At 35.2% G+C, this 27,475-nt stretch overlaps 1 protein-coding gene and 1 long non-coding RNA gene across 5 annotated transcripts; one reads left to right on the top strand and one right to left on the bottom strand.

Annotated features, from left to right (window-relative positions):
* Positions 1-14,116: 14,116 nt before the first annotated feature.
* LOC140987847 (SURP and G-patch domain-containing protein 1-like protein) lies at positions 14,117-21,836 on the bottom strand. Of its 4 annotated transcripts, none has more exons than XM_073456540.1 (9): positions 21,677-21,836; positions 20,256-20,696; positions 18,939-19,065; positions 17,589-17,695; positions 16,501-16,644; positions 15,852-15,986; positions 15,528-15,707; positions 14,611-14,789; positions 14,117-14,469 (listed from the first exon to the last, which is right to left on the bottom strand). In XM_073456540.1, the coding sequence occupies exons 2-9, from the start codon at positions 20,650-20,652 to the stop codon at positions 14,443-14,445; spliced, it is 1,296 nt and encodes a 431-aa protein (XP_073312641.1). In that variant the 5' UTR covers positions 20,653-20,696; positions 21,677-21,836; the 3' UTR covers positions 14,117-14,442. The 4 variants fall into 4 exon arrangements, with proteins under 4 accessions (XP_073312641.1, XP_073312642.1, XP_073312643.1 ...); XM_073456541.1 differs by having other exon boundaries at positions 20,256-20,693; positions 21,677-21,827; XM_073456542.1 differs by having other exon boundaries at positions 20,256-20,717; positions 21,677-21,825.
* Positions 17,702-19,837, top strand: LOC140987848 (uncharacterized). Its single transcript, XR_012177221.1, has 2 exons — positions 17,702-18,710; positions 18,831-19,837. It is a non-coding gene; the product is annotated as an uncharacterized lncRNA (long non-coding RNA).
* Positions 21,837-27,475: the final 5,639 nt, after the last annotated feature.

Here is a 27,475-nt window from a genome sequence, read left to right as displayed (position 1 = left end):
TAGGACTTACGCTACAGCCTAACTGAACTTCTAGCCTAGAATGAAGGCAGCATCTTCCTGCAAACACTTGTTTAACGTCTATGTGTTAAAGACTACATACACAAGTTTATTGTAGTTGTGCAAGACTCACCCAACTTATCAATACGCTCTTTTTCAGTATATATGTGAGTGATGGGGTGTGTGTGTGTATGTGAGAACTGATACGAAAGTGTTCTCACACACTGAGAGAAATATGTTTCTAAACTAAGCTGATAATATTTTGAAGAGTTCCCTCAAATCTGGGCCGATTGCTTCTTGTAAGCTGCTATGAATTGAGCGTGCTCTTCTTCTTCACACACTTCTTTTTCTCTTTTATGTTGTATGTTGTTGATGGTCTTGATCTTGTATATATAGGGGCAATGTATCTGTACATCAAGACTCATCAAATTTGTCTATTGCAGTTGAATCCATTCCTCGATATTTCTGACTCGTCTTTTCTGACAGTCATTCTGGAACGCCTTGACTTTAAGCTCTGCCGCAACGTTCATTATTATCCTTTGACTGGACAATTGCTTTCCTTAATGTGGACAGCTGGATTCCACTTGAGATAAGCTTGTCATGTTCTGCAAACTTGTCGATTCCAAACTGATGTTCTGAACTGGTCTTGAACTGGTTTGGTGAAATCAGTTGGCTCGTCAGCTGAACTGATATCACTACTTCAGTTGAACTGGTCAGTTGGGCTCTTCATCAATTGAGCTCTTCAAAAGCTGGCCGGGCTTCTGAAGGTCTTCTGCTGAACTACCTATCAGCTGGACAATCAGTTGCACATGTTCAGTTGAGCAATCAGTTGGCACTTTCAGTTTACGTCTCGATAGTTTTAATTTTGGCCCGATAGCTTTCTGCGCACTAAGGTAAATTTATTAGAAATAAAATAACAAGTTTTGCTAACATCAAAATCAAGATTGCGAACATGAAATGTTCCAACAGAAGGTATTAACCTTCAAGTCAAGACTGGTTGCAAAAGGTTATATTCAAAGGCAAAGGATTGACTATGAGGAAACTTTTTTATCAGTTGCTATGTTTAAGTCCATTAGAATATTACTAGTCATAACAGCATAGTATTACTATGAAACATGGCAAATGGATTTAAAGACAGCATTTCTCAATGGAGATATTAAAGAAAATATTTATATGTGAAGGATCGTGTGCTAGTGCCTTTGAAGGCATTTCAAACACAACATTCTCCAATGAGCTGCAATAGCTCGTGTTCTAAGAATGTTTATACCGATGAATTAAATCGAGTTTGATAGAGAATCAAGCAAAAAACACTGGAAGTAATCATTCGTTAAGAAATACTGATATATTTTATATACTGTGCAACTGAATAACTGAAATTAGTAGAATTAGTTGTGGCACATATCAGTTCAGTTAAGGAGACAACTGAACGGACGGATGCTCTAACTGATCAAATCAGTTGAAAACAAAAGTCAAACAGTTAAAGAACACATGATATGTTTATGGATGTTCGGAGACTTCAACTGCTCCTACGTCACACTTTCTACCTCCTCGGGTAGGATACACTAGAAGACTTTGATTTATACAACTACTTGTACAAACTCACCCAACTTAGGACTTACCCACTGCCTAACTGAACTCCTAGTCTAGACTGAAGGCATCACCTTTTAGCCAACATTTCTTTCGTCTATATGAGAAAGACTACATACACAGGTTTAATATCTTTGTGCAAGACTGTATTTAGAGACTGAGTGAGTGTATGTGTGTGGAAACTGAACAAGAAATACACCAGAAGGTGTTTCCACACACTGAGGGAAGTGAGCTTCTAAACTAAGCTGATATCACGTTGAAGTGTCCCTCTGGGCTGATTTGCTTCTTGAAAGCTGATAAGCATTTAGCGTTCCCTCTCTACTCTTTTCTCTTTGTTCTCCATGTGTTCTACCTCTCTCTTCTTTCTTCGTCTACACTAATCCTCTCTTTATATCGGCGGGAATCTGATCGTACAGTGAGACTCAATTATTGTATCCGTTGCATCTTGAATTCGTTTCTTGGACTTTGTGTCTCGACTTTTTCCGACTACCTTTCTGAAACGTTTTGTCTTTAATGCTCTGATGCAATGTCCATTACTGTCCTTTGACTAGACAATTACTTTGTACCTTTGTGTATAGCCGGAATCCACTGAATGAGTTTGTCTTCATCTACACCTGAAAGATTCTTAGATGACGGTCCGAACTAGTCAACTGAACTGATCTTCAGTTGGGCTGATGAAATCAGTTGACTCATCAGTTGAATTGATTTCACTCTCGTTCAGTTGAACTGATCAGCTGGGCTTCTTCATCAGTTGAACACTCTTTCGGCTGGCCAGGCTTCTGAGGTTCTCCTGCTGATCCACCTATCAACTGGACGATCAGATGAATTGCTTATTTGACATATCAGTTCTCCTGATTCAGTTTTTGCGAACAGTTGGGTCTTCAGTTTACGATTTAGATTCCTCAAAACTGATCCTAGCTTCTGCACACTTAAGGTAAATCATTAGTAACACAAAATAACAAGTTTTGTTAACATCAAAATAAAGATTGCGAACTTAAACAGTTCCAACAATATGTCACAACCTGAGGGATACACATCAGTAGGAAGTGAGCATAAGGTATGCAAACTTCAAAAATCAATATATGGTCTCAAGCAAGCATCGAGAAATTGGAACCTCATATTTGACAACACTATAAAGGAATTTGGTTTAGCTAATAATCCTAACGAACCATGTGTGTACAAAAAGTTAGCGTGAGTGTAGTTACATTCTTAGTACCTTATGTTGATGATATCCTACTCGTTGGGAATGATGTAGGATTACTGCAATTAACTAAAATATGGTTAGAAAGTAAATTCTCCTTTAAATGGTTAAGCATCTTATATATTTGGAATACAAATCTATAGAGATAGATCAAAGAGGATGATGGGTTCACCCAAGCCACATGTATACACTTATATCGATACATGCGACGAATCGTGTCTTAAAATACTGATACTTTAATATTTGCGAAAAAATTTAAAATTTTCTTATCAAATGATTTATTATAAATATAACTCGTAAAATAAATTAACGGTCATCACTCCTACTAAATTAAATTAATATTAAAAATCCATCATTTTAAATACTACAACCATAAAAATCCAAATTAAAACATCCACCATAATTTAAAAAATCCAACATAATATTAAAAAGTCTCAACTTACTAGTCACCAATACTAAGGCATAAGATTAGAAAAAATAGTTTTAAAATGTGCATAATAAAATCACGTAAACTACAAAGTCTTCGGGTTTGCACTGCCACTACTCCGAGCATGCTCACTAGTCACCACCTCTCGTCTCCTCAACTACATCATCTGCATTGATCAATTCTAGTGAGCCTAATGACTCAGCATGCATAAACTGTGGATAATAAGTAATACAAAATAAAAATCAATGCAATTTAAACATAGCTCTGCATAGCATAATATAAGCATAAATATATATAACACGACTTTCGTGCATAAACATTTTCTTAAAATCATATTTTCGTGCTCCTCATAGTAATCGTAATCGTAATCGTAAATCATTTTGATTAGAGTTCTGTTCAATGCAAGTGTCATACAACATAAATCGTTTAATCAAACTAAACCACAGTTCTGGGCCGATAGGGATCACCACAGCCCTTGAACTGGATGTCTGCTCCCTAACATAACATAATTCCTCCGAAGAGGTTAGAGAAGTCCCCGGACACATTCTCTGGCTTCCAAACCCGTAACATAATTTGGCCACAAGATAAATCACATATCTCAAAAATAATTATTTTGCAACGTCATACATACTTACAAACATCGTGAACCTCGTTGGATCGTCTTTGGCCATGCTGCTCTAAGATACTAAAATTTATACCCAAAACAGTCCCTAAGGCGCATTCGGACATATACGACTCCCGAATTAAATAGAACCACTTAGGACGTACCAATCAACTCAAGACTCGACCCACACATAAAAAACATCCTAACCTACTGCCCAAGGCCCTAAGCCATCACCGAACCATAACCAAACCCCGTACATGCTTAACGAACATTATAGACACAAGCAGCCCAAAGCGTGACGCTATGACACTTATCTGTTTCGTACAAATTCCTATCGATTCTAACTCAAACCAAGCCCAAACAAATACCTAGATTCAACCCTTAGCCATCATTTAAGCCTCTGATAAACCACAAAAAACATGAGCCCTAGTCGCAAAAGCTGATGTTCATGACTCCAGCAGCTATGTCCACCCAACCAGACCCTAACCAACCCATACCAGGCCTACTTTGGGATCCTAAGATCCCGCCTAGACCCTATCCACGAGCCTTGGTCAAGCCTAGCAAGCAGACCCACGCACGAACCCGCGATCGCCCCTTAATCACACGTGAAGCTTCCTTCGCCTCCCACTGCACCAACGGCCTAACGGCCCATCGCGGACCACCTAATGACACCTAACATGTCCCTTAACATTACCATACGTAGCAGCAAGCCATAGGATCGATCCAGAGAATACGGCGATTAAAAACTCGAAAAAACATAGAATTTCATGTATATTTCGTATCCAAAAATAGTTTTTGTATCATTGCAACGTACATACGATCATAAACAAGTTTTCATGCATAATTTGTATCAAAATATAGTATATAACAAGATCGATGCATAGAAGAAAGGTTTAGACATTCTTTTGCGTTAAAACGCACGATATATCGACAAACGAACATGAGGAAGAACGAAGACGGTTTGCTTCGTTTAATGGCTTGAAAAATGGCTAAATTTATCAAGGATTGTAGTGTGATGATGGGCTAAGCTTGATGATGGAAGAAAATTTAAAAAAAATTCTAAGTCCTAAGCCTTGAAATTCTTGGCCAACTAGTGTATGAGAATAGTGTGTGTTAGTGTGTGAGTGGCATGAGTTGTGTTGGGATTAGGGCTAGGAATTTTTTATATATTGCGTTGAATATTATTAGGTGTATAAAAACTATCGCAGGGATTCTTCTTGGGTCTTCTCCCGTAAACGAGCTCCCTCTGAGGTCTTCTCCCGTAAACGAGCTCCCCAATCATATCCTTTTATGTCATAATCAAGTCACTTTCTCCAACATTTCATTATTTTCATCACTTATAAGATTCATGCATATATATATCATTTTTCTTTTAAACCAAGCATACAACACGTCTTTTAGCATTGATGTTTCATAAAAAAACTCCATAATTTAAAATAAACATTTTAGCATTCAGGACAATGTCATGACGACTAACATTTTCAGGTGTAAAATGACCGTTTTGCCCCTAAAACTTTAACTTTCTCAATTTAACCTTAGACCTTAAACGAACCCAAATTCATCCAAACTTAAACATAACCCCTTAAAATACACCCATAAATATTCTTATATGTAAACTTACGCTCCTCGACTAATTTTCCGATTTGTTTTAATAGCTTAATCGTATGTGTCGATTTTAACCAGAATCGACTCAAAACTTAGCCAAACTTTACCAAACTTGAATCATAGCTTATTAACACCTAACCATACCTTATACAACCCAAATCAAGGCAATGAAACCCTTGAACCAGCCTAGGACACCTACTGAATTTTTTTGTGCATGATTCGAAAACCCTAGCTTGCTTACCATGGGTTCCTTCAAGCCTAAACCCTAACCATCATGTCCAGACCCTAACCAACAATCCTAGGACCATGATCGACCAGTAGAGACCCTGCTGGACCAAACTTAGCGAGCCTAGTAGCCACGGACCCTAAACCCGCTAGTTACAAGTTGTGTGTGACCTAGCTTCAGCCCACAGCCCTCCTCCTTGCACCAGGTACCCCTTAACCCATCTAGGACCATCATACCAACCCCTTAGGTCTCCTGGACGTGACTCTAAAGCAGCTAAGAGCTGTGCCCCTATAGGAAACCCTAGTCGAACCTAACCCTTTTACAAACCAAATTTTCGTTCACCTTATTGTCCTACCTTGTCCAGCCTTTAAACTTACACCTAAGGACCTTTAAACATGTTAAAAAACTTCCCTTCCCATAGCCCTACCATGGCAGCCCTTTTTGTGCATCATAAGCAAGAGTTTTGAAAGATGAAAACTCTAGTTTTGTTCATGTTATGCCATAAAAATGTATAAAATAAGTGTATCATGTTTTTCATGCAAATATGTATCAAAACATATAATATGGTGTGAAAGATGAATGAAAGAAGATTAATGCATGCATTTGCGTATTTTACGAACGAAAAACAACTTGTGATACGAGGGACGTCGACGGAGGGAAGAACTTGCTGAATTCCTTCAATATTTTTGTGAGTGCTTCTCAAAAATCGTGTGATGTGTGTGTGTTTGTGTGCTGATGGAGAGTCCTGGTATGTTTTAGGGGTGGGGCGTGAGTTTGAAAGTGTAGAAGCTTAGGGTTTAGGGCCTTGTTTATTATATAAAATACATGGTACAAGTTTAGGCCCAATAACCTAGTATAAGAGGTCCATTAAGCCCATTAGATGGTAATTAAAATATTTTTTTAGGTTGTTTTTCGAAAATATTAACCTAGCCTACAAAAAGTACCTATTTTCGTCAAAAATTGATTGTCGGTTTAAAATATAAATTGGCGTGTAAAAACATCTCAAAATATCACATTTTCGAAAATATTCATTAAATTATATCATATATTAAATAATTAAAAATAATCATTTAATAAAAATATTTTTCTTTTATTGTCTCCGGTCTCCGTTTAAACTACCTTTTAAACATGTAAACATGTCAACCATAATTAATTTATGCAATTAAAACAATTTAATTAGTCATTTTTCATTTTTCCTATATTTGCATATAGTTGGATTACGTTATCGCATTTTGGAACTTACACTTGACATGTCAGAAATTAACTCTCTTGAAACGTGCGAGTCTTTTCTGAAAAGAAAGATGATCAAAGCCATTTTCCTAGAAAGTGGAACGTACACACGATCTATTAGATTTGATCCATACTGATATGTGTGGCTAGTTAGGAAATGAACATAAAGTATGCAAACTTCATAGATCCATCTATGGATTAAAACGAGCATCAAGGAGCTGGAATATCAGATTTGACAACACCATCAAAGAGTTTGATTTTGTCAAAAACCATGAGGAACCATGTATATATAAGAAGGTTAATGGGAGTGCAATGACATTTCTAGTACTTTATGTTGATGACATACTACTCATTGGGAATGATGTAGGGATGTTGTAGTCAACTAAAGTATGGTTAGCTAGTAAATTATCTATGAAGATATGGGTGAAGCATCCTACGTATTAGGAATACAGATCTATATGGATAGATCGAAGAAGATGACAGGGCTCACCCAATCCAATTATATCGATGCCATATTAAAGAAATTTTCTATGGAGGAGTCCAAGAGCAGATATCTCCCAACGTGTCATGGTGTGATTCTATTCAAGTCTGTGTGCCCTAAGGCTGATGATGAGATAGAAACCATGAGCCGCATTTTATATGTGTCAGCTATAGGCAGTATAGTGTATGGTATGATTTTCATTTGACCTGATATTGCATTTGCCTTGAGTATTGCAAGCAAATATCAACTGAATCCCGGTCCATTGCATTGGAAAGCAGTGAAGGAAATTCTTAAGTACTTGAGAAGAAACTAAGAATTTGTTCTTAATTTACGGGAGTTGAAAATTAAAATTGGAAGACTATAGTGATTCTAGCTTCCAATCAGATATGGATGATTTGAAATCAACCTTTTTTATTCAAGCTCAATGGTGGTTCTATCTCTTGGAATATTTCCAAACAAGACATTATAGCGGATTCAACCACTGAGGCCGAATACATAGTTGTATCGACTGCAGTAAAAGAGGATTTGGATTAGGAATTTCGTTCAAGAGTTGGGTGTCATTTCTTAATCAGTTGATCTAGTCCCGGTCTACTGCGACAACACAGTGTCATTGCATAAGCAAAGGAACTGAGGTATCATCAGCTATCCAAATATATACTGAGGAAGTTCCATATAATTTGAGAGATTGTGGGAAATGAGACATATCAGTGGAGAGAGTTGCCTCTGCAAATAACGTTGTTCATTCACTGATGAAACCCCAGCCAAGACCATTGTTTGATAAGCATCGTGAAGCAATGAGTCTAAAATCTAATAGTTGGCTATAGGGCAAGTGGAAGATTAATTGTTATAGTAGGTGCCCAACGAGCCAAATTGTGGCTTGAGCTTTCTTGACTCTTATGTAAAAACAATATTTATTTTAATAATATTTTATGTTTTTATCCGATTATGACATTTACTTTATCTGTAACTCATGCAAGCTATATAGATAAAATCCTTGAATATGCAAAAGTAACATGAGGTCTGACTCTCAACGTGAGATCATGAAACTCATTAGAAAGTGTATCATATATTCTAAACAAATTCTCAGTTGAATCAGCCGCCTAAAATAAGGATAAATGTTACTTGAGCTTGAGACTAGCATCTGTGATGTAAATGTCATGTTTCATTGATAAGGACATGGAGATGTCCATTCATACAGGTGGGTGATCATTTAATGATGCACTGAACAAACCTCCCTCAGAATATCCAAGTGGTTATCACTTATCAAGTAGAATAGCCATTGGTTATTGGAACGTCCCTTACCTATTACTTTAATGACCAAACCATACCAAAACATAAATCCATATTAAAAAAAAAAATCAGAATTTACGATAAAAATCCATAAATCGTCAATCATAAAAGCATATGTTGATCATACGAAATTCAGCTTCTAAACTTTTAAAAACGAATCATAAATTTTTCTTTAAAATAATCCTCAAAATCTTAATCAAAACTTTGATTATCATAATATTTCAGAAAACGTAAGGTCTTCGGGAGTGTACTACCATGCCCGATCCACTCAAGCGTCCGAGTCTCCCTCAACATCATCCTTCCTTACCTGCGACCATTCAAATCTAATGAGTCTAATGACTCATCACATTCCAACCGTGATAGCAAATAATACATATACAAGCACATGTATTTAAAATAATATTTTTAATAAAATACCTCCGACTTAAAAATCGCTAGCATGTACATTTTCATAAATCATTCAAAATACTCAACATAATATAGAATTTCCTCATCCTTTATCATTAATCATTTTCAGTGAAGTTTGATTATTGAAAGTGAATATCATTTATCCTTTATCTTCTATTCGATTGATCAATCTATAAATCATGGTACCTGACGGCTGGGCATAAGCAACTCTCGTCACTGGGTCGTGGCCTAACATAAAGTAAGTTCACTGCCTCTTCTTAAGACGGATCCCCCAAAAATCCTCTGAGTCACAGTCAATTCACATCCTTCAAAATATTTTTATTTTCTTTTTATTTATAAAATATCATATCTTTCAAAAATTATAAATAAGTATTTTCGGAAAAATCGCTCAACTGTAGCATTTATCTTTAAAATATCATAAATTCACCATAATCATTTTAAAAATCATTTAACATGTATTATGACCCCTCGGAACACTATCAAGATATTCGAACTCCCCGGGACGTAAAATGACCATTTTACCCTTGAACCCCGAACTTCTCGTTTTTGACTTCTTCATACATTTCATGACTCAAGCCTATCTTAAACCATCACATAACCTTATTTTTGACTTATACTAATTTTTTAAACGTAAACTCGAGTCCTTAGATTTATTCAACTTAATCGTTAAACCGTAATTCCGTTTCGTAACCCAATTTAACTCAAAACTTAATAACTTTTTCCCAAACTCGAACCACGACTTACTAGACCCTATTCCACCCTCGTGAGCCATGGTCCAGCCAACACAAGACCACGGTCCAGCCTCTTCCCTGAGCCCTAACCAAACCACACGTTTTCCCCATGCTTTGTGTCACGGCCAAACTTTACCCGGACCTACCTTCGACCAGCCCCTTAAACACCCTCCTAGGACCCTACTGAACCCCTCACGCACCAGCTCCTGTGCACAGCCACCATGCGCAGCCTTTTTCCCTTCCTTTCCCCAAACTGTGCACCTAGACCACAAACCAAGCGTTCAACAATTCCTTATCATTCCACCCTTGTTTCCAGCCAGGCTAGGACTCTCTAAGACCATGAATCGATCCCAACACAGAGGCTTGATCACGGCTGGATAGCCCGCACACGGCCTCCCCTCGCAAGTGCCAAAATCAAACCTTTCATGCAATAAACCTTAACCGAGGCTAGGCGCTTTCCCCTCTCCTTCCAGCCCTCTTATGGGACTTTCTTTAGGACTTCTAAACATCATCTCGTTTCCCCTTAATGGCACCGAGTCTCTAGGAATCATAACGCGACTCTAATGTTCATTAAAAACTTCGAAACTTTACAATAAATTATTCAAAACGTTAATAAAACTTGATCATCATATTTTTCATTCAAAATATCATAAACATGCATAATATGGTTTGAATGATGCAAAAATAAAGATTTAGAACGTGTCTTTATGTTTAAAACACTTAAAATACGAATATCGAAGCGGTGGAACGTCGGTTACGAACGGGGGATTACTTCTATCCTTTTTTCTCGACAAAAACCTACCAAAAACCCACCTTAGGATGCAAGAGACTTGGGTGATCGTTGCTGGAAGGAAGAACGAGGAAGAAAATCGAAGAACGAAGGAGAAAAGAATTCGAAACTTCCTTGCCTAGAACTCCAAGTTTCGGCCGCTGCTCACTACCTCACGTAACTTTTTGTTTGTGTGTGTGTGTGTAGGGGCTAGAGTTTAGGATTTTTTATTATTTTAAAAAAAAATCTTTCCAAATATTTATTTAATTGACTTAATTAACCTTAATTTTTAATTAATTAATTAGGCTCATTAAGATTAATAAAATTATTAGGCCTCAATTTAAAAGATTTGAAAACACCTATTTCCAAAAAAAAATTTCCTTATAAAATACATAATTTTCTTACTCCCATTAATTAATTTAAATTTGACTCTAAAAATACTAAAATTCTTAAATTATTTAAAATAAATGTTTTCTTAATTAAAAAATAAAAATTTAGCTTTTAAATCTTTAACACTTTAATCGTCTTCAGTCCTCCATCTCCGGCCAACCACCGATATTCTCATGAAAATCTTTAAATTATGTAATCGGGCAAAATTACACAATTAATCATTTAGTCAGTCAAAATATATCATTCATGCGTCCTAAATCATTTAATTAAATTAATTTAGCAAATTTAAAGTTTTTCATGCATGCGGTTTACGTAACTAGATTTTTGGACGTTATAGTTATGATTGTAAATCATTAATCTTTTGACTCGAGACAATGTAGAGGCTTTACGTATTAGCATGCACTTTGATACTTTACCGACTCTATTGAGTGCCATAGGTGGCGAGGTTGGACATAATTTTGAAATATGTTGGAGCAAAAAATGGATAAGTGGAAATTTTGATCATCTAAATTTTGAATTTTAATTATATGAACAATATTTGTACTCTCGGTACACCGACGATGTCTAATCGTCGATCGGGGTTATAATGAGTTTACAATTATTTATTTAATAAATTTAGAATCTACTTAAATAAAAATGTTAGTAATTGTGATTATAATATTTACATGATTCTCATTTAATATTCTAGAAAGGTCTAGAATGATTATTTAATTTATTAACAATTAATTAAGAAATTAAATAATGGTTATTTAATTTTACATGTATATCTATATATGTACATATGTGTATATGTATTTAATTAAAATAAGAATCCTAATGGAATTAGCGGGATTCCTGATGAGATCATGAATTAAAGCTTATAAATATTTTATTGATAGTCATATTAAATAACACAAGTTTTACACTCAAATTTTGAGAGACAAAATTTGTCAACCTCATCTACTCAAAACTTCGGCCACCTTGTTTTTCACAAGAAAAATTCACGGCCACTTCTACGAACTCATCGCCGCAGGATCTCTGAACTCCGACGATCCAGTCTTCACGCAAAATTTTTTAAGATCTCTAATGCAGTCTAAACAGAAATTCAGTTTTCAATCGTGGATTGGATTAGGCTATCAAAGGAGGAAAACTCGTTCTTAAGGATTTACAAGAAGGACCAACTCCGCTAATCTCGGTCTGGTTTGATATCCGTCGTTAAATACGCAAAAGTAAATAGTTCTAAAACACCCTATGGATGTTTATATCATATGACGTCCAATGAACGTTTTAATTGTGAACTAAAATTTTTATATTTCTGTTGCAACTTGGGTGCGAGAAAACAGTACTCCAACATCAGGTTCTATATTTATTGTTGAACTCAATGCTATTTATCATGACATTCTTTTAGTGATCCATGTAGGGTGATAAAGTTTTGATTTTCTAAGAAGAAATTCCTCCCCTGCCATCACAGGAATGAATTCAACAATAGAGAATCGTAAGCATGATGATATAATTATTGATGAGGTACGCTCTTATCCTTGTTTCAATCAATTTCATTTCATTAGAACATGTTAGCTACAATGCAAATTTGGTAACTCATTGTATTGTACATTATGCACCTTCTCATTTTCAACCATTGTCTTGGTTCGAAGGTGTTTTCCTTCGTGGATCATGGATGTAGCTGTTGCTGATATTTAATATTAATGTTATATTTTGTTTCAAAGAAAAAATGTTTTGTTTTGGTTTTTTGGAAAAAAGTTTTGTAAAAATATGTTTTGAGAATGGAAAGCTAGGCAATATCACATGTTCGATTTTCTACTAGACTCTTAACGGGCTGAAATTGAAGTGATGAACAAGTAAATTGTTAAATTTGAAGTATGCAATTTTATGTCTGAACCACATACTTTTTAAAAAGAACATAACAACAATAAATGTCTCAACTTGGGGGAGATCATTACACTTGATTTAGGTTCATCTGTTCAGATACCTTGTACCTACACTCTGAAGGCCAATTTCCCGTAAGATATATATATTTTTTGTCATAAATTCAAAATCCCGAAAAAATTAATTAATTTAATTCAAATGCAATGTATACACAAAAGGCAAGGATTTAATACGATGTTCCCAAATTCATTACATTGGAAATGACTTGCTACTTTGGACAGAGGGCATTAGCCATTAGGCAAAATCTATTTAATCTTTTTTTTATTTGACATTACAGATTCAATTAATCTGAACTACTACTCGATGATCCCCACTCTCCTTTCGTCTTCTTCCTGCTATGCCCCGATTTTGACCTTATTCCAGCAATTTTGAATTTTATCGGGAAAATTTCAAAATTATTTCGTAAGTTAGTCTGGAAAATGTTTTGGATCTTCAGTTAATTTAAATTTGAATTTTTTCGAATTTGTATGATATTTAATCTATGCAATCTAATTTACCAAATCAATTATAAATTTATCATATTTTAAAGTCAGGCTCACATACTGTGCGTTTGAGAGAGTTTTAAGGATAAGTTAAGTAGAAGGTGGGTCATACATATGGACAATCTTTGGACACCACAAACGAATCATCTACACTTGTGATTGACATACAAGAGTTTCATACAAAGTCAACCAAGGCAGACAGAGCCACAGCTCATCCCTTCCCTTCATCTCTTAAAAATTCCATAATTTATTGTATTTTTTTACCGGTCAATTTTATAATACGATTTGATTCAATTCATAAAAATATATATATTTTTTTTTTTTATGTAAAACTCATTACTTCTTATATGATCGGATTGACTCATCTTATGGATTTCAACCCATAAGACCATATCAAAATATACCAACTCTAATTATATATATAAATATTATTGTACGTGCCTCAAATTTTTTAATTTTTAATATTGCTCCTTCTACCTTTGCACTCGAGGGCCAATCTCCGTCCGGCCCGAGGAAACCTTTTCTAAAATGCTGGTTTTGCCAGTGCCGTTGCATAAAGGAAGTGTTGTCTAAATCATGAATATGCCATGTTTTTATTATTGAAATCCAAAATCCAAATTAGAAGGCAATATAAACATTGATAAAACAAACATGCCTAGCCACAGAAAATTGGGTCAATGATCTTTGTTAAANATATTTGTGTATGTATATTTGTGTGCGTGTCTGTGTCACCTTTATTCCAAAAAAATAGTAAAAACACTTGAATCACTTGAAAATTGCCAATCCAACATACTATTATATTGTGAACCAAGAACACAGTCTACGTAAGGAGAATTGAATTACAAGTGCTTAATCGACAGGAAATAAATAAAATAAAATAAAATAAAATAAAATACGTATGAATTTCAACAATAATTCAATATTAAAAATTAAAGCATCCTTAAACAATTGTTTGATACAACCTCAACTTAAATTTGCAACACGGCTTCAAGAAGATGGTAATCAGGAACTACCTTGGCACATAAAGGAAGGATTCAATCCAAAGAAGTCTGAATCCTCTGATTATTATCAAGGACCAGAGGCATTTGTCTTCAGTAATACGATTTTCGTGGATTGTTCTGCAACAAGCAAATCAATGAGACACATGAGATCACTCTTATGAGAGAACGTTTCTGCTAAATACATAGCCGAAGAAAAATAAACTGTATCTAAATATGAAAAAAATTTGTGTGTTTCTAAGAATAACTTATGTACTATACCAAGGGATTAGGTCTATGGCGATAACCGAGCATCATTCGCTTCTTGTACTGCTCATATATGTCATCCTCAGCAGTCACCTCACCTGGAGCATGAGCACCTACGCCCAGGTTATCCTTTTTCACATCACCTGCTATAATTGGTGCAGCAATTCCACTTTTGGAGCTCCCCAGGCCCTCACCTGCAGTTCAGAATCAAATTAAGAAAGAAATTCTAGTTGCATTCTACAAACTCTCACAAATGTCCATAAACAAAGACAATCGAACAGAGATCCAAGTTATGCTAACGAATCAACTCCTACAACTTCTGGAGATAGAAGTGGAGATATAGTTTTAGCAGAAATGAATTCCACAGGAATTACAGCAGTTGAGACCTCCCATATAATAATATCAGAGAGTTTAACCATCATGTTTACAGCCAAAGCAAATTAACAATGGTCAGTATTGAAACAATGTAATTTCACAGACATCTTCAAATAAATTATCCACTAAGGTATCAAATATATCTCAGTACGTGTGTCCTATGATTGCTATTAAGGTAGGATTCAAGACAAAATACAAGAAGTCTCCCATAAGACACAACCAAACCAGGAAATATGTTCTCACTATCCATTAAGAATATAAAAAACGAAAAAGCCATGACCCTAAACTGTAAGATATGCTCTCAGAGCGTCTTCACTCTTGATAGACCAACACATAAAGAAACAATTTAGAAGGGTGATTCTGAGAAAGAGGCTCACAGAAATGTTGATAGGATAAATGAAAAATTAAGAAAATAGCAGACAAGGAAAACTTCATATTGGTTGCCTACAATTGACTTCCAAACAGACGGGACACAAAAGACGAAATCTATTAAATCATACAAAGTGAGATCACAATTCATGTGTCAATGTATCATCATTGTGATCCCGTCACTTTACCTTCCTTCCAGCCCATTTTCGACAAAAGCTTGTGACCAACATTATCTGCCTGGATTTTTGTTCTATCTGCATATTCCTTTGCAGCTTTCTGCACAGAAGCATCATTACAGGTAGCCATGAATTTTTCAAGTTCCTCTAGTGGAATATAATCACCCATGTGGTGCCCTTTCTTAGAAGAGGCTGCGCATTGACAGGACATCATTAGTACAAGTAACATTAAAACTTTTGAATGATACAGCACTAAACTTGGAATCCAAAAAAAAGTTCATTGTCGATGGAAAGGAAAATAATACAAAACTTGGAAAAGCCTAAATATGAATCAACCTTGGAGAGAAGCAGGAGGAGGCATCTCATCCTTTGATGGTTTAGGAGGCCTCAATTTCTCTTCTTGTGCAGCCTTCTTCATGTAAAATTCCATCATTGCTATAGGGTCTGAGGCAGTTGGTGTACTTGCTTCACCTATCAATATTTGGCACAAAAAAGATAATGAGCATTCATTGAAATGAAAAAAATCTAAATGGCCAAGTGGAAATTCAAAATGAGTGCATTTCAAACACATAAAACACGCCTTCCTGACCATACAAAGCAATAAATATCCTACTATCTCAATACTGTGGTATATAGGAACGACAATACAATAAGGTCCAGTACCAATTTCCCATACTCCTTATCCTAACATAAAATTATGCAACTCACAGGCATGCAGCAAATTTCTCCCAGAAATTAACAAAACACTTCATAGTGCCTCAAAAGTCAAAACAATTTACTGCTCCATACAAAAGCATATTCTAAGTCATGAAGTTTATTCAAAGAACGTGCAACACTAAAATACTGACAGCTGCAACTGCTTATTTCACAGAAAATCATAAAGGCAACTCAAGTTTTTCGCTACTATAGAATATATTTTCCCAATGATGCAGTTAATGAAGCTAAACAAAGATCTGAACAAAAATGATTTCAGGGAGAGAGAGACCATTTTTTCCACTTGTTATTTGGGATGGATGAGTATGTTCCATGCGCTCTGCAGGCTCGTACAAAGCCGAGGCAGGAGTTTGATATTTTGAATGCTGATGATGTGACCTCTGAGAAGCACTCCCTGAATAGGGGGTTGCAGTGCCTAAACCAGCACATATAAGGAGCCAGATTACAATGCAACCGACTTGAAAACTAAACAGTTAAAATCATAAATTTCATGCTCAGGAGGACAAAAATTTCTGTGGCATGCTATAACCACGGGGTACCACAGAAAAACATTGAAAAAGGCAAACAAGGGATAGAAGGGGACAAATTAGAAACTAATCACTTTATTGGGGCACAAATTACAAACTAATGAAAAACTTCATGATAAAATCTTAACTCTATCTCATCATGCAACAAAGAGAGAGGGGGAAGCTAGATGCTACCATTAAATATCTTAAAATAGGTTTGAACTACAACACCAATGTGGTCCAATCAATCGCATCCTCCTCCCTCAATCAATTGAACGTGCAACAAATTAAGAAATGATACATACAGATCAAACACCAAAAGAGCCTGGCTATTTGAGAAAAGGATGCATCTTATGGAACCATAATACCAACTAATATGTTGTATCAATGACCTAGACAAGGAAAAATTGCTTCAATGAATCCACTTGGATTCAGCACGGAAGGGTGTAGAAGCCAAAAAGAAGAGAAATTCCTCACCAATTAGAAGGGTATACTTTAGGATTTGTGTTTCCCAGATGACACAATTAGAGTTGATGAACTAGGAGAGAGAAATAAAAAGAGAGACACAGCGAAATCAATTTTTTATTATTTACTTATGTGAGAACATACCAGTATGATATAAGCGTAATCGTATTTAGTGGAGTTGATAAACATATTTAACCATATGTTTGAAGGCTAAAGAAGATGAACACATGATTCCAATTGATACAAAAGCATATGTCCAAGATCGTGGAGTAGATTACAAGAATTCATAATATACTGGATAATGTGATTTCAGCATTCGTAAATAATGCACTGAAACAGAACTTTGGAATACAACTCAGAGCAGGAACTATAGGATAAAAACACCAACCATTTTGTGATGTTTGGGATTCCGTACTTTGGTCCAAAGCCTTTTGCTCTTCATTGAGTCGATACAAATAATACTTGTAATCCGAACAGTTTTCATCAAATAAAAACCTGCACGGAATGGAATTAAATTGAAATCCAAAATGTTTACACTAAGCTTAAAGAAAAATAACAAAAAAAATTTAAGAATAAACAAACTGTAATCCTTACACAACATTTAAAGCTAAGTGGCGAGTAAAAGAAACAAAGGAATAAAAATAAACCAATCATACGACAAAAGACTGTCATGACCATGTGAAGTCCAACTTAATCTATATCCAGCCTACTTATCAATCACAAATCTATAGTGCATGCTACAAAAATCATTCCCCATCACATCATTAGATTGCCTCAATACTTAACAAATCTCACTTACATACAGGATACAATAATTTATGTACAGCCCCCAAAAGATACAACTGTAGACACGAGACAGCATTTGCATTCGGGTCTTAAGTATATTTCTATCCAATTTTAATCATATAAAGCAGTCTTGCCAGAAATTGATAATAAATTTCCGAGCAGCCTCCAGTAAAGAAGACACCTGAGATGAAAAGGCTGAATGTACGCATAATAGATAGCAATATTCCATTATCAATCAGATCGGAGTGGTAACATTCTAAATGTTTGCTAGTAACCAGCTCTACGCCCACTTGATTCAGAAAGAATCTCACACGTTGCATAAACCACACAAACTAAAGAAAGAATTTAGAACCACTTGTTCTTTTTAAGGCAAAACAGATTTCATGAAGCAGGAAAGCCTGTTTGGTTTAATTTTCAAGCTGATGATGACGCTGGATCTCAACTCCACAAGATCATTCTAGCACATATGGTATTAAAATAATCCATGAAGAGCTACAAAATTATCAACATAAAATAATCCATGAAGAGCTATAAAATAATCCTTAGGTGCAAGGCGCAGCCAGGAAACCCCAATGCGCCAGGTGCAGGCCTTGCAAAAGGCGCACCTATGCCAGGCGTAGATTGAGCTTCAGTCGCATCAGTGCGCGCTTAATGAAAACAATGAATAACATTATTCTTCTCATGGCATAATTTCATTTTCTTTATAGGAAATACATGTATCTCAGTTGCACGAATTTCTTTCTAAAAATTATGTCATTTAGACAAAAATTAAGCAAAGCTCAATAGAGGTCAGACATAAGAAACTAAAAAAAGAGCATCACTACCCACATACATCAATTTTCAGAAAGGACTACAAAGATCATATAATGATCTAAAGTTGAATTCACAGGGACAACCAATTCTATAAGAAGGTAAGCGGCTCTTAACATAGACAAGAAAAGAATAAACATACTTGAAGGGAGTATCTCCAGGGTTTTTTTGTCGTGTTACATGCTCAAACTGCCTTCCATTTTTAGCCACAAAACTCGCTAGTTTCTCCGCTACTTTCCTCACTGCCGGATCACTTGGCAAAGACGGTACTGCATGTACTTAATAAACTGATTAGTAACAAGAGAATTATCAAGTGCGAATTACTTTGAAGCAGGCGAGCCAAAGTCTCCAAATTTTTCTGTATCTCCTTTCCTTGACAAAGATTTTCCAAATCTTTAGTCTTAAGCTGCATTCATCAGATAGAAGTAACACAAGAATGTCTTACCCTACCTTTCAACAAGCTCAGGCGAAAATCTAACGATATTTTGCCAAATTCTGACATGTACTAACTACAATTAAGGAGAATTTTCAAGAAAATAGCATCGCATATAATGATGACTTACCAGCCAATGCAAGTCGTAACTTAAAGGAGTGCCAATCAAAATAAAAAGAAGCAGTGTAAAAAAGTACAAAGGAAGTATGGACCAAAAACATCTGGTCAATAAGAATCGTGGAAAATCACACAAATTTATCAACTAAAAACATCCAGGAGCCAGCCTCAAAATAAATTAAATAGAATCATGAAACCTAGTAAACCAGAGGAATTGATCAAAATGAAAAGGATGACGTTGAGATACGACAAACTTATGCAACTATTAACATTCACAGATTTGAGGAAGAACTAAAAAATCTCGCATTATAAAAAAAGACTGATTGGAAGGATTCAAAACAATTTACCAATCCGCACAAGACTACTGGACAAAGACACACACTCACACTCAGCAGAAAGACATACCATGGTACGAGACTTTCGGCATATAAAAAAAAGTGGAAAATAAATTGAGATATTGGTGTGAGCGAACCAAGACACTCGTAAATAGTTGACGAGTGGCTAGGTCAAAGCTCAGGTCGAGCAGACCCAGTAATAAAGTATGTATTGAGATAACCAATCAGAGTTTTAATATGTAATTTTTTTCATTTTAAAAAATTATGCAGCCTTAAACGAAAATCATGCACCAAAAATAGAACTTGTCTAACTAACATCCTGGCCGTTATATTTTTTCTTCCTTTTTTTTTGCCAGGTTGAGCTCAACTCTGCACAATAATTTCCTACATTTTTATATTCTAGAATTTAGTTAAGTTCAAATTCCAAAACTCTACAAAGCATACAATGAGCATTATCTTGGAACATTACACTCAACAGGCATAATCATGAGAATATATATAACAAAGATCCTGCCAGATTCACAAGGTACGCACAAAAATATAGAACAGGAAATAAAAAAGGAAAAGTAGTTACCAACATCAGCTTGAGACCGCTGGTCAGACGCACCAAGCTCAGCCAATTTTGGCCGCTTCATAGGTCCATCACCTGAGGAATTTCCAGGTTCCTTTTCATCTCCATCCTCATCTTCATCAAATTTAACAGCAGGTGAAACAAGTTTTGACTTTTGTTTCAAACTGAAGGCAAGTTTTCCACTTGGAGATTGGATTGTTTTCTGGGGGTTATTAGCCTTAAAATTCAGAGTCGATTTACTATTGACTGTTCTTGGGTACGAAGTTACAGATGTACTTGAACCAGACAAAGACTTCTCCAATACTTCATCTTTCTTATCTTTTTCCTGTTGAAGTTGTTTGAACCTCTCCATGAACGACCCATCATTAACAAACATGCCACGATCTTTTGCTTTGTCCATTGCCTAAGTGACAAGTATCTTTCACAGCTTGCAATAACTCACTGCTAAACAAGAAAGCTCACAAGCTATTTAACCAAAGAAATCGTCCATCAGATAACTCTTGCTATTAACAGTATGCACGTCTTTTTATGTGGATGCATATTAAGAAAAAAATTCCAGTTTCAGAAGTGGTCATTTTCATGGAATAAATGAAAATAACCACTCGATGAAAAATGAAAACTTCAAAAAGAATTTTCTTTAACTGTCAACCTAAGTTAAATATCTTTAAGCACATACGATTTAGCAGTGACATAACAGTGAAGAAATGACTTTCATTTCGAACGTAAAATAGGATCTATATCGCTCGAAGAAGCAACTGCAACTGACTACAAAGGGTTCATTTCTGAGGGATATGCAATAATGAGAAGACCAAAAGTCCCACTGTTTAAATGTACCTCAACTTAATTAGAAGGGCAAATATTTCTACCACATAAAGTAGAATTATATATTACAACTCAAACATAACATCGTCCATGGAAAAGCAGCAAAACTAAAAGAAACACCCAAACTCGGCAGATACAAATATAAAGGTACAACCCTTCATTTAAAGGGCAACAATCCTCTTTCAGTAACCTTCTCCCGTTTTGATCATAAACAAGCAAAAGGGGAAAAGAGAGAAATAAGTATGAATTCAAAGAAATATAAATAAGCTTACCTACATTTTTTTCTATTGAAAAATAAGTAGCAAAAAAGGAAACCTTGGTAGAAAATTACCATAAAACAAATCTCTAGGAAAAATTCGCAAATCATAAAACCACTTCAGTCGATCATGAACCACTTAAAAGTATAGCTAGAACAAGTCGGACGCTTCAATTTACAAATAAGAACGATAAAAGGGGGGGAAACGGACCAAAACAATCGAAATCTCAAAAATCTGAAGCTTTGTATCTGTAGCAACAAAATTCAATTTTTAACGCGAAAAAAGTGTCGAAACCCCGAATTCGAATATTAACATCAATTGATTGATAAAAGAATATATTTTTACCGGAACGGTGAAATCAATAAGTAATTTGGAAATTGTTGATGCAAAAGATCAAAATGGAAACCCTAATCGGGTCTTTTCCCCCCAAAGCTGCAACACAATGAAGAGTATGATATCAAATGAACGCGCTATTCGTTGTTTAAAAACATCGAAGAATCGCAACTCTCTCTATCTAATGGTGTTATTATAAAAAAAAATTTATTTTACCTTATATATATATATCTCTTAAATTGAAGATGTTTAATATACGAATTAATATAATACTGTAACACTTTTTTGTTGGAACAGCGTTTTTCACACCCAAGACACAGCGAAAGTTTAAAAATTTTGTTTCAACGTTCGAAACAGTCATTGGATGTGTATGTTTATTCAACTATTCACAAGATACATAGATTATTATACATGCGCGTATATAACGTTGGTTCCAAACTATTCCGGATTTTAAGCGGAGATAATTTTTCTTGCAAATCCCTACGAACGGATCTATCTGCGGTTGATCGTCAAATCCGGTCCACGATCGGAGATTGCGTTTCTCGTTTGGATTGCACTAGAAACCTCAAACAATTTGTGCGTTGAGACTGAAACATGCGAATTTCCAAAATCCAGAGTCGGTGCAGCGATAGAGGCGCAGCGGTGGAAGGGAATAAGTGGGCGAAATTTTCTTCCAATTGAGATTGGAGGTGGCCGAAACTTTTCAAAGGAAGGGGAGGAAGATTTGATGAATTTTTGTGCTTGTATTGTGTATAAAAATTCCGTTATGTATTATACCTTCTTATGGTATATTTATAAAGCGTGATTCTTGATCACATCAGAAGTCCCCTCCCCGCGAGGATTTCTAATTTTTGTCCCACCAGGACTTTATTATTTTATTATAATAAAATTATCATATTATTCATATATAATGTATTTAGCAACTTTTGATAATTCGTGATATATTAATACCGTATATGCACATATTTTATATACATGCATAGAATATTAATTAAATAACTATTATTCAATTTATATAATTAACTCATTAGTTAATTAATTTTAAACTCCTTTAGAACATTTTATGAATATTTGCACATATTAGTAGTCATCATTACTAGTGTCATAATTTAATCAGTAAATTCTAAATTTCAATAAATAAATTATTATGTACTCATTATAACTCTGATCGACGATCCGACAATGCTGATGTATCAAGAATACAAATCTTGTTCATATAATGAAAATTGAAAATTTCGAAGATCAAAATTTTCACTAACCATATTGGGCAGCTATCTATTAAACTTGCCACCAAAATAGGCAGTTTCACTCTCCTTCCTCAATTAGCAATTAAATTAACTTCCATTTCTTCCATCTTATGAAATCAACTTATAAATTCCTTTATAAGCATTATGTTTGATCTTCATCAAACTATAGTCGACAAATTCAACTCCTTGAAATTTGACTTTCTCGACGGGTAAACATTAATATGACACTTGTGTGACCCTCAATAGTTCAGGGATACAGCTAGCTGTGGGTTCACATCTCCATGTGATTCGGAATAACATTTATTCTAATTCGCGCTTACCCTAATTAGCCTCATTTATTTCATTAACTCCTTGATCAAGAATGTCTTACCTCATTTCTGATTGTACCCATCTGATCATAGTAAGAGCGTTTAGTAGCATCTTGCTATGATCCCCTAGGTATCACTGATAGTACCTACAAGAACCTTAAGTCATGATTAGCGTACATGAAATGTCCACTACTTTTTAACTTTAAAATCCTACTAAATTTTTTTAAAAAAAAACTTGAACAGTAAATTTCAACTTCATATAATTTTAAAATAACTTAACATTTCCGTCATCCAAAATAATTTAAAATTTGAAATCTCAAGTACATAAAAATCTCTAATTCGTCAATTAACAAAAATCCTACTCTAAATACTTTTAACAAAATCTTTACTTCAAAACTTTACTATTAAGCTAATTCGGAAAATAAACGTCCCTTGGGAGTGTACTGCCGGACTCGATCCACTCAAGCGTCAGCGGCTCCCTCAACCTCATCCTCACCTGCAACATTCAAACCTAGTGAGTCTAATGACTCAGCACGTTCTAAACATGAGTAACAAATAATACATATACAAGCACATGAATTAAAAATCATATTTTTATTCAAAATAAACTATCATAAAGTGACTAGCTGTATCCACTCAAGCTATATAAAGTGACTAGCTGTATCATAAAGTGACTAGCTGTATCATATACACGTTCGATCCACTCAAGCTTTCCATCTTTTATCGTTTTGGGTAAAGTTTGATCCTTGAAAGTGACTAGCTGTATCCTTTGGTCGACTGATCAGTCTTAGCTCACCATTGCGCATGGGGACGGGCACTAGGCACCGACGTAAATGGAAATACGATCGTTGGGCTCCCTCTGGAGTCTTCTCCCGTAAACGAACTTCTTCTAGGGCCTTCTCCCTCACGATATTCCCAATAATCATATATCATATCCTTTTTTTGTCACAGTCAATTCACATCCTTCAAAATATTTTTCTTTTTCTTTTTAAGTATAAAATATCGTGTCCTTTCCATATTTGAAAAATAGCATTTTAACAGTAAATATTGCATCGCTTTATCACAAATCATAAAATCACATATTTTCATCATAAACGTTTTAAAATATCTTTTAGAATGCGTTATGATTCATCGGGACATTGCCAAACTTTTTTGTACTACCCATGTGTAAAATGATCGTTTTGTCCCTGTACCCAAAAATCCACGATTTTGACTTTTTCTCACTTTTATTGACTTGATACTATCCCAAATAATTATTTAAGCTTAAATTTGGCTTCTAATATTTTTATTTAGCGAAGACTCGGGTTTTTTGATTTAATTCCTTAATTACTAAACCGTGAAGTGTTTAGATCCCGAATTAATTAAAAACTTAATATTTTCTTTCAACCTTTAAACATAAACTTTTCATGCCTAAACTACCCTCATGAACCATGAATCGACCCCTGTGGACCATGGTTCGAACCACTTCTTTCTCCCTAGCCATGTTCGAACCCTAGCCTATATTTATTAAGTCTCTCACCAATTCCATTGAGCCATGGCCGAGCCACCTTGGCCCAGACTAGACCCTGACCCTCATGGACCCTTGTTGAATCCTCTTGGACCATCACACCAGCCCTAACCCACGCATGAAGCCCATGCGCATGACTCGAGCCGCAACACCTCCTCCTTGCTTCGTTAGGATCCTAATCGCACTAGGACTCTCCTATTTATCCAACCAACGACTCCACCACGCCCCGACCATCCCTGGACCACTCTCTGACCTAGCCTAGACCAGCCCCAACCAAGCCATGAGCCTTCCTAGCAGAAACCGTCCATATGGGCGCATGGGGAAGAGTCCTACCACTTGTGGGCACTTCCCTCGCTATTTTTCATGAGTCCTAACCATGCTAGGACTCTTCCTAACACTGAACCACGTCCAGCACGGCACTTGACCAAGCCCTGGCCGAGCCGCACGCGAGTTCCCCTACCTAGCCGAACCCAAACACCATGAAACCCATGAGGAAACCCTAGGCTTGATGCCCTCCATGCCAAGCTCGGTTTCAGCATGTATGTTGTCCCCTAACGACTCTTTTCTCATCCTTTAAACACATCCTATTGGTAGCGTGTCCTTAGAAATCATTATGTTTCTCAAATAAGCGTAAAATCATCAAAACGTTGAAAATATTTGTTATATCGTTAAACAGTTCATGCTTCAATATTTTTCATGCAAAAATAAATAAAACAAGAATAATATGATTTGAATGGTGCGTCAAAGAAGTTTAGAAACGTGCCTTTGCGTTTTAGAACGCTCGAATATGCTATCGTTGGCATGGGTTGCGAAGGGAAACGAGCGGGCGACGAAAACCCCTTGATTTTCCTCCTCAAATTTTCGAAAATATGGTGTGTATTGTGTGTGAAATTTTTGGCTGATATGAGCTCAAGAAAGACCCTAGGTTTCTATTTTGTATATTTAATATTTGTATGCTAATGGGATTAGGTTTTGGGCCTTTGGTTTTATGAGCAATTGTGCCTACTAATTTTAGATAAATTAGGCCCAATAACACCTATTTATTTGAAAAATAAAAGTTTGTAAAAATTAGTTTTCAAAAATAATACTTTTGGTAATTTAAAAGTCATTCGATTGCCCAAAACCGGCTTCTCAAATAAAATCGTGCTCGTCTCGTAAAATAATTTGGACTCTACTATTTTTAGAAAAATTTAATCATATTAATAAGCCTTGAAAATATTTGTTGAAAATATTTTATCTTGGTCGTCCTCGGTCTCTTTTTTCCAGCCTATTATCGAAAATTCGGATAAAATCCTCAGTTTACATGAAATCATGCAATTAGACCTTCTATCATATACTATGTATCATTTAAGCATTTAAAATCATTTTAATGAAACAATTAAGCAATTTAAATCATTTGCATGCATGTGGTTTACGTGAGTTGACTTTTGGACGTTACAATACAATATTGTCCTTTTAACACATATATCCCGATCAAATCTGCAATCATTGGTATATCGAAAGTTGCATATTAATTCGATAATGATGTGATTTATTTTTGAGTACTAATAGTGGCATGGTGTGTGCAACAAGGAAAACACCTTTTCCTAAAGTCCATTTCTTGTTCTGGCCAGAGACTCCTTGCACTATTAACTCATCAGATCACATATGATTTCTTCACCTGTAGGAAAATGGTGAATCACAAACTACAATGCATTTGCTTCTACGTATTTCGAAATTACACTCAACCTTGCCACCTAATGACCTTCAATGGAATCAGTAAACGGATCAAAGTACATGCTAGTATGTATAGCCATACATTGTCCCGGGTCAAAGGACTAATGTTGTACAATCATAACCGCAGACTATTACACTCGATAAGTGAGAAATACTTGGACAATCCGAAGGAGAGTTGTTCAGTATATCATCATATGATCACCCATCTATATGAAAAGATATCTCTATGCCCTTGTCAATGAAACATGACGTTTATATCACAGATGTTAGTCTCAAGCTCAAGCGACCTTTATCTTTATTTTAGGCAGCTGATTCGACTAGGAACTTGTTTAGAATATACAGCATACTTCCTAAAGAGTTTCATGATTTTACGTTGCGAGGCAGACCTATGGTACCTATTATATATTCAAAGTTTTTATCTATGCAGCTTGCATGAATATACAGATAAAGTATAATATCATATCTGAATCAAATTATAAAATATTATTAAAATAAATATCATTTTACATTAGAGCCAATAAAAGCTCAAGCCACAAGTTGGCTTACTAGCCACCTACTCTTAACATTTTTTTGGATATTTTGAAAAAAATAAATCTAAAATAATATTCATATAGGGTAATAAAAATGGAGAAATATTTATTTCAATAAAACAAATCCAAATATACCATTTGTTTTATATAGGTATTATCAATAATGTGAGCATTAAATCAATTTTGTGTATTTTATTTTTAAATTATATGTAATATTAACTGCACAAGTACATATCATGATATGTTAAATTTATGTTTTAAAAAATATAGGAGATTTTTCAGTGGTAAAAAAACTGTCTAATGATTATATCTTGTGTTACCTCATACATTATCCATTTTCAAAATTAACTTTATAAAAATTTGACAAATAATTTAAGCATTTTCAAAAGTTAAAACTTTTAAATCTTTATGTCCCGTGGTTTGAACTCCAATCTAGCACCACTCCAGCCACATTCAACGGTGTCTTAAGTTCATACAAATTGGGGACAGCATGCGGAAGAAAA

The sequence above is a fragment of the Primulina huaijiensis genome, chromosome 11, assembly GCF_012295235.1.
Source record: "Primulina huaijiensis isolate GDHJ02 chromosome 11, ASM1229523v2, whole genome shotgun sequence".
In the NCBI taxonomy this organism is placed as follows: domain Eukaryota; kingdom Viridiplantae; phylum Streptophyta; class Magnoliopsida; order Lamiales; family Gesneriaceae; genus Primulina; species Primulina huaijiensis.
This window is presented reverse-complemented; position numbering and strand designations above follow the sequence as displayed.

Excerpts from the sequence above, each read along its gene's own strand:
- LOC140987847 (XM_073456540.1), bottom strand. The coding sequence starts at position 20,652 with ATGGACAAAGCAAAAGATCGTGGCATGTTTGTTAATGATGGGTCGTTC. Across the intron at positions 17,696-18,938 it reads CCTGGAGATACTCCCTTCAA|GTTTTTATTTGATGAAAACT; the intron begins GTATGTTTATTC and ends CATTCCGTGCAG. Across the intron at positions 15,987-16,500 it reads AATAACAAGTGGAAAAAATG|GTGAAGCAAGTACACCAACT; the intron begins GTCTCTCTCTCC and ends AAATATTGATAG.